Source organism: Coenobita brevimanus, chromosome 101 (assembly GCF_032717465.1).
Source record: "Coenobita brevimanus isolate Jiangsu-jjx chromosome 101, ASM3271746v2, whole genome shotgun sequence".
Taxonomy (NCBI): Eukaryota; Metazoa; Arthropoda; class Malacostraca; order Decapoda; family Coenobitidae; genus Coenobita; species Coenobita brevimanus.
The window spans coordinates 58,338,656-58,351,166 of NC_137054.1; the positions used below are offsets into that span (position 1 = coordinate 58,338,656).

Here is a 12,511-nt window from a genome sequence, read left to right on the forward strand (position 1 = left end):
TTCCATCCTACTGATTTCTTCCTGTCCTCTCACCTCCCTCTTTCTCCCAGCCTTTCCCCAGCCACTTATACTTGCATTACATTCATTCTCTATATTCAACAATTCCTTAAAGCGTTCTTTCCATCTGCTCACCCTTTCTCCCTTCTCCACTAGTAATCTACCATTTTTATCTTTCACTCCCCGACTAACTTCATTGCCACCCTATCTAACTCTTTTTACCTCTTTCCAGAACACATTCTTACAGTCCCTCCACTTTACACTCGAATTCCTTCCTAATTCCTCATCCACTCTCTTCTTACTCTCTGTTACTAATCTTTTCACCTCTCTCTTGCTTTCTATATATAACTTTCTCTTCCATCTCTCAACTTCCACGCCCCTATTTCTTATCCATTCATCATTTGCTTTCTTCTTTTGTCCCACAGCTTGTCTCACTTCTTCATTCCACCATGCTGTTCCCTACACCCCTTTTCGTCTCCTCTTCATCCCACACACCACCTCACATGCTGTATATATTTCTTATGTAAATATCTTGCACACACCTTTCACATCCCCCATCTGCTCCAATTCATATTTATGCAATTGTTCCTACACTTCTCTCTTGTATTCTGCCTTTTTCTCATCCTCTTGTAGCCTCTCCACTCTCCTTGCATCTAGTCCTTCCTTCCTTCCTTCCCTTCTTCTATTTCTCCATTTTACTTGGACCTTTATTCTGACCACCACTTGGTGGTGGTCAGAAAGTCCACTCCTTCAACCTCTATATGCTTTTGCATCCATTACACACCTTCGCATCCTTTCATCCACACACACGTAATCTGTCATTGCCTTCCTTTCATTCAGTTCACTACCCACCCTTCTCATCACCCACCGTGTATACCTGTGGATCATTTTGTGTTTGAAGAGGGTATTGGCTATCACCAGCGCCCTCCTGGCATAAATGTCCACCAAAACACTACCATTCTCATCTATCTCATCAAGCACATCCCACTCACCAATTACTCCATCCACCTTCACATTCCCTACTTTACCATTCATATCACCATTCAAAAACACTTTCTCATTCCTTTCACACTTTTCCATGCACACTTCCACATTCGTCCAGAACTCTTCTCTCACTCTGCTTGCATGATTTTGTGTTGGCGCATCCACTTACACAATTGCCCACATATGTAGTCCAACTTTCAGTCTTACCCCCACAATCCTTGAGCCAACTGATCCATACTCTCATATATTCTCCTTCCATCTGTTACTGACAACAATACACACTCCTTTTGCCCTCTCATTCTCACCTACTCCTGCACATATACCCCAACCATACTCCCATTCTCTCACACACTCTCTGTCCATTTAGTTTCAGTTAATCCACATATATCCACTTTCGCCCCCACAAGCACCTGGACAATCTTTCTTTCTTTCACCTCATCATTTGCACCCCTTACATTCTATGTCGCCATCCGTATCATGTCCTTTGTTCAGTCCTTAGTTATCATCTTTTGGTCAGTCCTGGTCCAAGGCTTCTTGTTCGTATTTTTAGTTGTTTTCCGGGAAGGGGCACTAACCCTCCGCCAACCCACTTTCTGTCACGTAGGGAACACATGGGACAAGATCATAGTGATAAAAGATTGAATAGGGAGGTTGCCAGAGGTCTAGCAGCATGGATAACCGCCAGGTGGTGACCAAGGCCAAGGCATGCAAGCATGTTGGAGTCATTATAAAAATGAAAGAAAATGAATGAGGTTCATAGTACTGAACCATCCTGCAATAAAATATTGAGATATTGACCATTTTTTGTGTGGATACATCCTTTTCCTGAATGCAGTAAGGTGGTGGCAGCTAGAAGTAAAACCTAATTTGGCTAAGCCAGCCATATTAGTCAGAATTTTCAATATCACTGTTACCATTATCCAGCAATGCCTCTGTCCCTCGTGGGATCCTCTCATCAGTAGTTGGTTATTAGAGAACTACGGCTGCTATACCTTTATATATTCTCTCTCTCTCTCTCTCTCTCTCTCTCTCTCTCTTTCTCTTTCAGGTCAAGAATATGGATCCAAAGTGGGGCTGAATGGTCAGGAAACAGAGAATGTGAGAGCCTTCAAATATAACATGATGTGATAAGCATGGGCAGAGGTTTAGAGCAGTGATTCTCAAACTATGGGTCGCCAGAGGAATTTTGATGGGTTGCAGGGACATAGAATAGGGCTAATGCTTTCAATGTATTTTATTTACTTAACTGAAATTGTAATTATCTTTTTACACTATTAGCACATGTATCATAACTACAATCAGCTATACAGGTATACCAGTTACTCTCTCTCTCTCTGTTTAGAAAAAAGTTTATATTCCACTGTGTACATTTGATTTTTTTACCCTGTGGGTCGTGAAGTCTTGAAGTATTCCAAATAGGGTCACACTGAAAAATTTGAGAACCGCTAGTTTAGAGGATGAAGCACATTGAGGGTACAGCAGGGAAGAAAGGTTTCAGGTTCACTAAGGGCAGTAGAATAAGGAAGTGAGCATGATAGTATGGATATCACTGCATGACTGTATTGTCATACCACCCTAATTAACAGGATGCAAGAGCAGGAGAAGTGGAAGTGAGTTAATTAAGAGGAACTTATTGAGTTACATGGAGAGGAAGACATACAAATGAGGAAGTCAACAAGCATTCTCTTTGATCTGTATATACTGGAAAGTGTTTGATGAAGCACCGTGAGGTGGTTTGGTCATTTAGAGAGAATAACAAATGAGAGATTGACTAGGAAAATGTTTGTGAGTGAGGTGGAGAGAGAAAGGAGGAGGGGAAGACTGAGGATGAGGTAGTTGGATGTGGTGGAGTGGTATATGAATGATGTGAGTAGAGGGAGGACAGCTTGATGGAGGAGAACAGGGTGACATAGGTTTATGGCCACCCCTTCTGGGATTAAGGCATCCAGCTAAAGATAGATAAATACATAGTATTTGACATTACTTGTAGATAGATAAAGAAGTTAATAGTCATACCAATGATGTTAATGAATTGGCAGTTTTCACATCTTATTTCTAAATCAATCTTACACCGTCTTACCCAGATGTTGAGGCGCGGAAGGATGGCCATGGGCGAATCTTTTTCATTGACCATGCAGCTAAGACTACATCATGGGAATGGCCTCCTCCAAAACCTCTCCTTACACATCGGCCACTCTTTTTTGTCCCACCAGTTGATGAGGCCAAAAGGTGAGGCAGGGAAGGGATGTTGTGAGCATACATATTAATTTGTAGCTTTAGCCCAGTATAACTCATTTAGGTTAGTGTGGGACTGAATTTCTTTTCTAAATGTAGAATAACTCCTTTAGATGTTTATTGTGGTTTATTCTTATCCATCCATTCATAGTTTATTCCTTATAAATTGCATTCCTGCTTCAGCATTCATGTAGTTCTTTGTTGTGCCTTTCTGCTTTCTGATGGCAATGTACAGAGATGTACCTTTAATTGTCCTGTTCTGTGATATATATATATATATATATATATATATATATATATATATATATATATATATATAGTATATAATTAATCCCTCTAATATCCGAACGCCTACTATCCAAACATCCCCACTAACCGGACATGATCGTCCCAGGATCCAATATTCCCAAAATGGTCCGAAAACCGCAAAAAATTAGAAAAAAAAAAAAAAATTCCTGCCCATAATTTGAACTTGGCGCGCAGGGCATGGGACAGCTTTGTTGTGGCGCGTCATTCCTCTGACGTCCGCTAGAGCACCCCTGCATCCTCCCCACTTTCCGCCTGTCTCTCATCGCGAGTGAATGCTTGTCGTCATGGCTGCCCACGTGCTCGCTTTTGTGGTGGTGCCTTACCTGCTGCAGGGACTCCTGCTGCTCTCGTGCCTCTCCTTCGTGTGTGTGATGATGGCCCCGCCGCCTGAGAAGAGGAAGAGAGTGGTGTTGACTCTGGAGAAGAAGCGGGAGATATTGGAGAAAGTAGATGCGGGGTGGTCTTCTTCACGCATCCTCCGCGAGTTTAACCTGGCCCGATCTACTTTCTTTGATATTAAGACATCCCGAGACAAACTTATGCAGTGCACGGCTGACTTCTCGTCGAGAAACAAACGTAACGTGGAGAGGAAGGTGATGTTTACTGCCAAGTTTGCTGAAGTCGACCACTCTACGTTGATTTGGTATTGACGGCAACGTGCTGCTGGTGTGATGGTACGTGGTACGGAGCTGAGGCTGCTGCAGAGAAGTTCGCCAGGCTTCACGACGCCCTAGACTTCAAGACATCCGAGGGTTGGCTCTTCGCGTTTAAGTTACGGCATGGCCTTACCAACCGTAAGTCTCATGGCGAAGCTTTGGACGCTAACGAGGATGGACTTGACAAGTTTCGGCACACGGTGAAGGGCTTGATCGACAAGAAGGCCCTCATTCTCGGTCAAGTCTACAATGCTGACAAAACTGGTTTATTCTATCGTTCTTTGCCAACGAACACTCTAGCCGAGGAGACGGAGAAGCGTGTACCTGGCCGCAAGCTCTCCAAGGAACGGATATCTGCTTTGTGTTGTGCCAATGCTAACGGCATGCACCGGCTTCAGCCCGTTATTGTTGGCCGTGCAAAGCAACCTCGGTGTCTTTGTGGGGTGATGGATGTCCTTCCTGTCATCTGGTACCATTCTTTGAAAGCATGGTTCACAGCCAGATCTTCAAAGACTGGTTCCACTGCCATTTCGTCAAGGTCATACATTACAAGACGGAGAAACTGGGAATCCCACGTGACCAGGTAAAGGCCCTCCTTCTCCTCAACAATGCATCTGCCCACCCGTGCGACAAGGACTTGGTGGCTGAGAATGGCCACATTAGGTGCATGTTTCTGCCACTTAATACGACTGCTCTCATCCAACCAATGGACCAAGGAGTGATCGTGGCAACGAAGCGCCTATACCGCCGGAAGTTCCTGGACGAGGTGATGGTTGTTCTTAAGGACGAGGACGAGCGCAGGGAGGGACGGGACACGCGAGGCCAGCGGACTTTGGAAAACCTTTCCTGCTACAGCGTCAAGTCTGCCATTTACAACTGGGCCAGTGCATGGAAGGAAATCCCTGTCAAGACTCTAGAAAATGGTTGGTCTCGTCTGCATCTCAGAACAGATGTGGAGTATGATTTCCTAGGTTTTGACGTGGATGACTTCCATGCACGTCTGCGTACGCACGGCGACGATGTTGATGTGGACGACGTGCTTGAGTGGTTGGATGACGACGAGGGCGATCCTGGGTATCAGACCCTGTCTGATATTGAGATCGCATCTTCAGTTGCAGGTGTCAGTACCCAGCTTGAAGATTCCGACGAGGACAGCGACGATGATGTGGACTCCTCTCAGCATGACACAACTCCAGCCATCCCCAAGCTGAGCGCACTCCGGGAACACCTAGAGTTTGTTCTGGATTACCTGGAACACCCGGACTGCGACAGGGAGATGGGGCCCTTGGGACGTGTGGAGAAAGTGCGAGCTTTCAGGCAGCACATCATAAATCGTCAGAATCGTCATTCCTTGCGTTTATCAACCATTGACAGCTTTTTCAGGCCCGTGACCCCCGTTGTGCCCAGCCCTGGCTCCACTCCGTTGCCTCCCCAAGACAGGCCCTCATGCTCTGAGCCACAGCCCAGCACATCAGCCACGGTGGAGTCACCGCTCAACGTGAGTTTGCGTCTGTCTTCAGAGTCGTCTGCAGTGGGTACGCCATCACCACGGCCCAGCGACGCAACCCTAGGTCACCTCCCTGTGCTACTGTCAGACTCTGACAGTGATTAGACACCAAGAACTTCTCCACTAGACCACACAGGAATTTACAGTGTTGTGCAGTGAAAAAAACAGTGCACTGTGTTAAGGATTTACAGTTGTGAGTGAAAAGACAAGCAATTTTTGGACTAAATTTAACGTAAATTAACTTGTTTTTTATTTAGAAAATGGTTATAAGAGTGGAAAGACTTAAAGTGCAGAGTGCAACACTTATTAAGTTACAATGGAGAATAAGTTAGACAAGAGTGCGCAGTGTGAAGAGAATGGACTTCTGAGTGCGAATGACTAAGTTCAGTGCAAGACATCATGAAAAGTTTACTGCAAGTGCTTCAGGAAATCCTTCTTACTGTCAGAGTCTGAGAGGAGGCGGTTATTCATTGAGATGGCCATGGACTTGCTGTAAGTAGGCAGAATGTTTCATACTGTACTCTACTGTATTTTCCATACTATACTTACCTCAAACACCCCATTTCACTCTTTTATGTCCCTTATTGGTGTGAATATGCTGTGTCTTAAGTGCTATGCATGTGCAGTAGGGAGGTGTTTTTCTGAGTTAGGCTAGGTTAGGGTCCATAACTACCAGTCCAGGAGCCAGGGACTTGTAAGTACCCAGAATGTTGAATATTGTATGAACCTACCTCAAAAACCTCATTTTATGCTTCTTTTGCATTTATTTCAGTCATTTATGTCCCTTATTGGTGTGATTTGGGTCTTAAATAGGTGTTATGCATGTCCAGAGGGAGTTGTATAGATGTTTTTCTGAGTTAGGGTCCATAAGTACAAGTCCATAAGCTGGGGCCCAATATCCGGACAGGACCATTATCCGGGCCTGCCTATGGCTCTATTACGTTGGATATTGGAGGGATTACTGTATATATATACATACACCCATGCAAATTGACATAGGACCTACACACAGAATTGCTATTGGAGAGTTGTTTGTCATTGCTTTGTGTTTCCACCTCTACGAAGTGAATTTTTTGGGCAAGATGTAACTGGCAACTCCTCTGATGTTGGCAGGAGGTGATGAAACACTCAGCATGTCAGTGCTTGCCCAGAAGCAAGTGGGAGTATATGTTCCCGTTGCTCCGAGCTTGCACCTCGCTCTTTTCGTATACATTACTGTTTGCCATGTTATTTTCCTAGAGTCGAGTTGTCATGCCTGGAAAGTACTGCTCAAGGGATGAGAGGGTCCGTATCATTGCATGGAGGCAGGATAATGTCCCTATCAACACGATTTATGAATGTCCTGGACGCACAAAGTCAACCGTCATGAAGATTCTTGTTGCAGCGCGCGGCCTACCACCTGATGTCGTACCAGAGCACAAGCATGGCGGTGGAAAGAAGAGGACGACTTTCAGAGGTACAGATACGCTTTTGAGGAGGAAAGTAATCATGAATCCTTGACTGATAGCAGCAGAATTGAAGAGAATGCATCACCAGTTGTTACAAGACATCTCAGTTCGAACTATCCAACACCACTTGCAGAAGGAGCTGGGTTTCCCAAGCAGCACTGCAACCAAGAAACTGCTTCTCACTGACTGCATGAAGAAGCAACGCATTCAGTTTGCCAGGAAGTATGCATACTGGACATCGGTTGAGTGGAGAAATGTTATGTTTTCCAATGAAAGCACATTTCAAGTGTTCCAGGTGCGTTCTGCCAAGGTTCGTCGCCCTGCCTCCCGTAGTCGATATGACCCTGCTTACACTGTGCCGACTGTTAAGCACTCACAGTCAGTAATGGAATGGAGGTGTTTTTCAGGTGAAATGGGAAGGGGAGGCCTCTATTTTCTTCTTAAAAACTTGGTGATGAATGATGGCTGGTATATTCAAGTTCTGAAAGATCATTTGTTAAACTTTTTTACTTTTCATGAGTGCGATTTTTTCATGCATGATTGAGCTCCATGTCACAAATCAAGAAAGATGACAAAATGGCTTCAGGATAATCAGATTGAGGTCCTCGAGTGGCCTGGCAACAGTCCGGATCTAAATCCGATAGAAAACTTCTGGACAAAGATGAAGAAAATCATGGCAGAAAGGAAGACACCCAATCTGGACAACCTCAAAACTGAACTGACAAAGGTTTGGTGCAAAGAAATATCCTTAGATTACTGTAGAGATCTAAGTGATTCCATGCCAAAACGCATCCAACTGGTCCTGAAAAACAAGGGAAACATGATTTCATAGTAATGAATGACATTTCATGAACAAACAATGTGATATACTGTACTATGATTTCTGTGTTTTTTTAATACTGTACTTTGTGGGGAGAGGTCTTAACTCAATTTACAGTAGCTGTATATATATATATACAGTGCTTGTCAGAAGTATGGAGCGCCCTGTGTCCCTCCTGAGAAACAAACCTTTCAACATTGAAAAAACATATAAATAATGCATTTTATTTACCTTTAGTGCTTCGTAGGGTAGCCTTTACGTTTCTTCATGGACCTGAGACGTCTTGGAAGTGAAAGGGCGAGGCTCCTGAGGTGCTGGAGGGGTATTTTGTCCCAGGAGTCACGAATGGCGGCTTCCAGCATAGGCAGAGAGCTCACGTCCTTCCCTTGGAGACTCTTCTTTACGAGGTACGAGAGGTTTTCAATCGGGTTGAGGTCTGGGCTATTTCCTGGCCAGTCTGTCATGAATGATACCTCGCAGTCACGAAGCCAATTGGTGACCGATTTGCCCTTGTGAGCAGGTGCACCGTCCTGCTGAAACACTCGTGCACCTGTTAGCTCGAAGGAGTCTGGTAAATGATCACACAGAAGCTCCAGGTAAACATCCTGATTCACTCTGAGGTTCTTGGGAAGTACAACAAGCTTCCCCAAACCCTTCCCTGAGAAACAACCCCATACCATGAGTGAATCAGGATGTTTAACTGTGCTTTCTACATACCGTGGGTCAAGTGGGTCACTACCTTTGCGTCGATACACACGTGCTCCTCTGTTACAGGTAACTCTAAATGTTGCCTCATCAGACCACAACACTGACAACCATTGCTCCTCACCCCAGTTTAGATATTTATTAGCAAAGGCAAGCCCACGAATTCTTTGGCTCTTGGTGAGAAGAGGCTTTTTCACAGGCCTGTGACTTGTGTAACCAAGCTCATGCACCCTACGAGACACTGTTCTCACTGACACCTCACCAAACACTTCCGGGTTGCTCTCCTTAATTTTCTATGCACTCACACGAGGATTAAACTCCACTGCACGTTTTAAAACATTAACAGACCTTGGGGAAGTTTTCCTAGGCCTACCAGACCTCGGTTTCTTTGTGGGAACTTCACCACTGTTTTCCTCCCGAAACCGCGCACACCAACGACGCACTGTCGATCGTGCCACACCAACCAGTTCACTAATTTCCTTTGTCTGGTGGCCTGCCTCCTTTAGAGCAATGATCTGGGATATGATTTCACTCAATAGTTCACGGGTAGGTGCCATAACAAAGTTTTGAAGGCCAAAACACTGCGGGACACTTGGTAAAAAATGGCGCAATTTGAGAGGGACACTCGGCGGAGTTCCTCTTTCTCAGGCAGCCCGTGGGCGACTGAGGCGGGAACCAACCAGCGCGTCAGAAGCCCTCAGGCTACCGTGACGTCATGCTCGGAGCTCAAACTTGTGGCTCAATTCTTACCCCCAAAAATAGGTGATTCTTTTTGGGCCATAATTATTGCGCGCCCGGCGGACAATGCTGAATACTTCTGACGAGTACTGTATATATATATATATATATATTTATAATATACACAGTAATCCCTCCACTATCCGATGTAATAAAACCAAAGGCATGTCCAGAAAGTGGTCCTGTCCGGATAGTGGGCCCCAGCCTCCTGGACATGTACTTATGGACCCCGACTTAGAAAAACACCTATACAGCTCCCTCTGGACATTCATAGCACCTATTTAAGACCCAAATCACACCAATAAGGGACATAAAAGACTAAAATAAATGCAAAAGAACCAGAGAATGAGTTTTAGAGGCGAGTTTATACAATATTTAACATTCTGGGTACTTACAACAAGTCTCTGGCTCCTGGACTGGTAGTTATGGACCCTAACCTAGCCTAACTCAGAAAAACACCTCCCTTCTGCACATGTATAGCACCTAAGACCCTAATCACACCAATAAGGGACATAAAAGAGTGAAATGAGGTTTTAGAGGTAAGTATGGAAAATACAGTACAATAAGAAACATTCTGGGTACTTACAAGTCCCTGGCTCCTGGACTGGTACTTATGGACCCTAACCCCGCCTAATTTTGAAAGCCACCTAAATAACTCCCTACAGGACATGCATAGCACATATTTAAACCTATTTAAGACCCTCTTCACACCAATAATGGACATGAAGCTTGAAATGAACGAAAAGGAACCAAAGAATGAGGAATTAGAAGTGATTGTACCTCATCCAGGGTAATTACAGCACGTTTGTGGCTGCCTTTTGTAAGGTTTTGGGAGTGGTGAAAATGCTCTTGAAGCACATGCAATAATCCAGTGTTGTGCTGCACTTACAGTAATTCTTTGCACTGTGAGTTATAACTGTTTAACACAGCACATTGTTAATTGCACCAGGCCAGATTCAACTGCCTTTTGCACTCCACAGCTAATCCTTTGCACTCTAAATTCTAATCTCTTAACACTGCACAACATTGTAAATTCCCGTGTGGTCTAGTGGCGAGGTATTGCAGTTTGTTCACTTTTTATTCACAAAAAAAATGATCACATGTGGCTCCCATTACGATGTGCTACATCCGCGATCGAAGTTAGGCAATAACTGTTTAGGTGTTGTTGAGGGGGAAACTGAGTTGCCAGATCGCAACGGCCACATTACCAAACTCCTCAGTTTTCATTACCAAATTTAACATTTCATTTCCAAATTCGTAAAGCTAGCATTTATGTTTCGCTAATTATACATACAAGTGGAAATACATGTAATCACTCATCTCATAAGTAACAGCATGTTGGTTATTTTCACGCTATGTATGTTAGCAGATTAATCAGAGAGAGCAAACAATCCACCATATCCATCCTGTGTATCATCATACATTGACAAATCCGTTTGACGATGCATTACTCTGATTCATTACCAGACGAATTTTTCATGATCAAATTGGCCCACATTTGGTAATGAAAAATACCAAATGGCAACCCTGACAGAGGAGGGGAGAGGGGGGAGGGGGGGAGGAAGGAAGGGGGGAGGGTCTGTGGTGCAACAGCTGTTCGGTGCTGCACGGCAATTTCAAATTACGGGTGGGAAAAAATTCGGATTTTGGGGTGAGTTTTTCTTTTTTTGGCCATTTTTGGGTTCCGAAGGTCCAGCCCCACAATGTCTGGTAAGTGGGGATGTCCGGAAAGTGGGCGTCCGGATAGTACGGGGATTACTGTATATATATATATATATATATATATATATATATACTGTATATATACTGTATATATATATATATATATATATATATATATATACACATGTATATATACAAGTATATATACTGTATACAGTACCCTCGCGTCCAACACGGTAATATTGTCATGCATGGGTCCCGTGTTGGACCAAAAACGTGTTGGACAAACAACAGAGCTTATGGGGAAAAATAAATTATGTCAGCAACCCTAGGAAAAGTCACCCTAAATACCTACCATATACCCATACATATATTGGTACTCCTGTAATTATAATAAATGGTACTGTACTATGAATGATAACTAACCTTTTAGGACAGTGTTGCTGGGCTTGCTGGGAATGGAAGGTGATATCCGAGGCTGTAGGTAGTCCTACTGGGTCCCTGGAGGATGGCTGCTGGCGTCACTAGCGGATAATGGCTGCTGCTCCTCCTCAACCTCCCTCATAAATCCTTTGAAATTCCTCTCCCCTTTCTTCTGCCTCTCGATGAATTCTAGCTTGGTGGCCTGACGGAGGTGCCACCGCTTCTTGGGGTTCTCAGAAGGCTTCCTAGGCATCGTGAGGAGGGTAAAATGCAGTAGCAAGGGCAGAAAATACAGCGAGATAAAAGCACCGTCCAATGTGAATTATGCGACTGAATGGCACTGTGGCGGGAGAAATTTCCGTCAGTGTTATGCTTACGCACCCGTTTTACGGTACTTAAATCGTATTAAATTGTACTAATTTTTTGCTCTCCATGCTGGACGCGAATCGTGCTGGACAAATGCGTGTTGGACGCGAGAAATTAGTTGGAGAAGAACAGGGAGGCTTTAGGAAGGGAAGAGGTTGTGTAGATCAGATATTCATTCTTAGATCTTTAGTGGAAAAGTTTCTAGAGAAGGGAAAGAAGTTGTATATGGCTTTCATGGATTTGGAGAAAGCATATGACAGGGTGGATAGACAAGGATTGTGGAAAGTGTTAAGAATATATGGAGTAGATGGGAAGTTGTTGAATGCTGTGAAGAGTATGTACGATGGTGCGAAGGCTGCAGTGCGTGTGGATGGTGAACTAAGTGAATTTTTCTCTTTGAAAGTTGGTTTGAAACAGGGATGTGTCATGTCTCCATGGTTGTTCAATCTGTACATGGATGGGGTAATAAAAGAGGTACAAGGTAGGGTAGTGGATGTTGGAGTGGTCCTGGTGAGAGAGGATAGTGTTTGGAAACTCCCTGTACTGTTGTTTGCAGATGATACTGTGTTGTTGAGTGAAGACGAAGGGGAGCTGCAAGGCTTGGTGGATGAGTTTGAGAGAGTGTGTAAGAAACGGAACCTAAAGGTGAATGTAGGGAAGA

The 12,511-nt window shown here is 44.2% G+C and overlaps 1 protein-coding gene across 1 annotated transcript in view; it reads left to right on the top strand.

Annotated features, from left to right (window-relative positions):
- Window positions 1–12,511, top strand: part of LOC145415046 (uncharacterized) — a 1,008,740-nt gene that overhangs the window by 333,784 nt on the left and 662,445 nt on the right. The window contains exon 7 of the mRNA XM_080284461.1: window positions 3,066–3,210. Within this exon, the coding sequence (XP_080140587.1) occupies window positions 3,066–3,210 (145 nt within the window). The remainder of the gene's footprint in view (window positions 1–3,065; window positions 3,211–12,511) is intronic.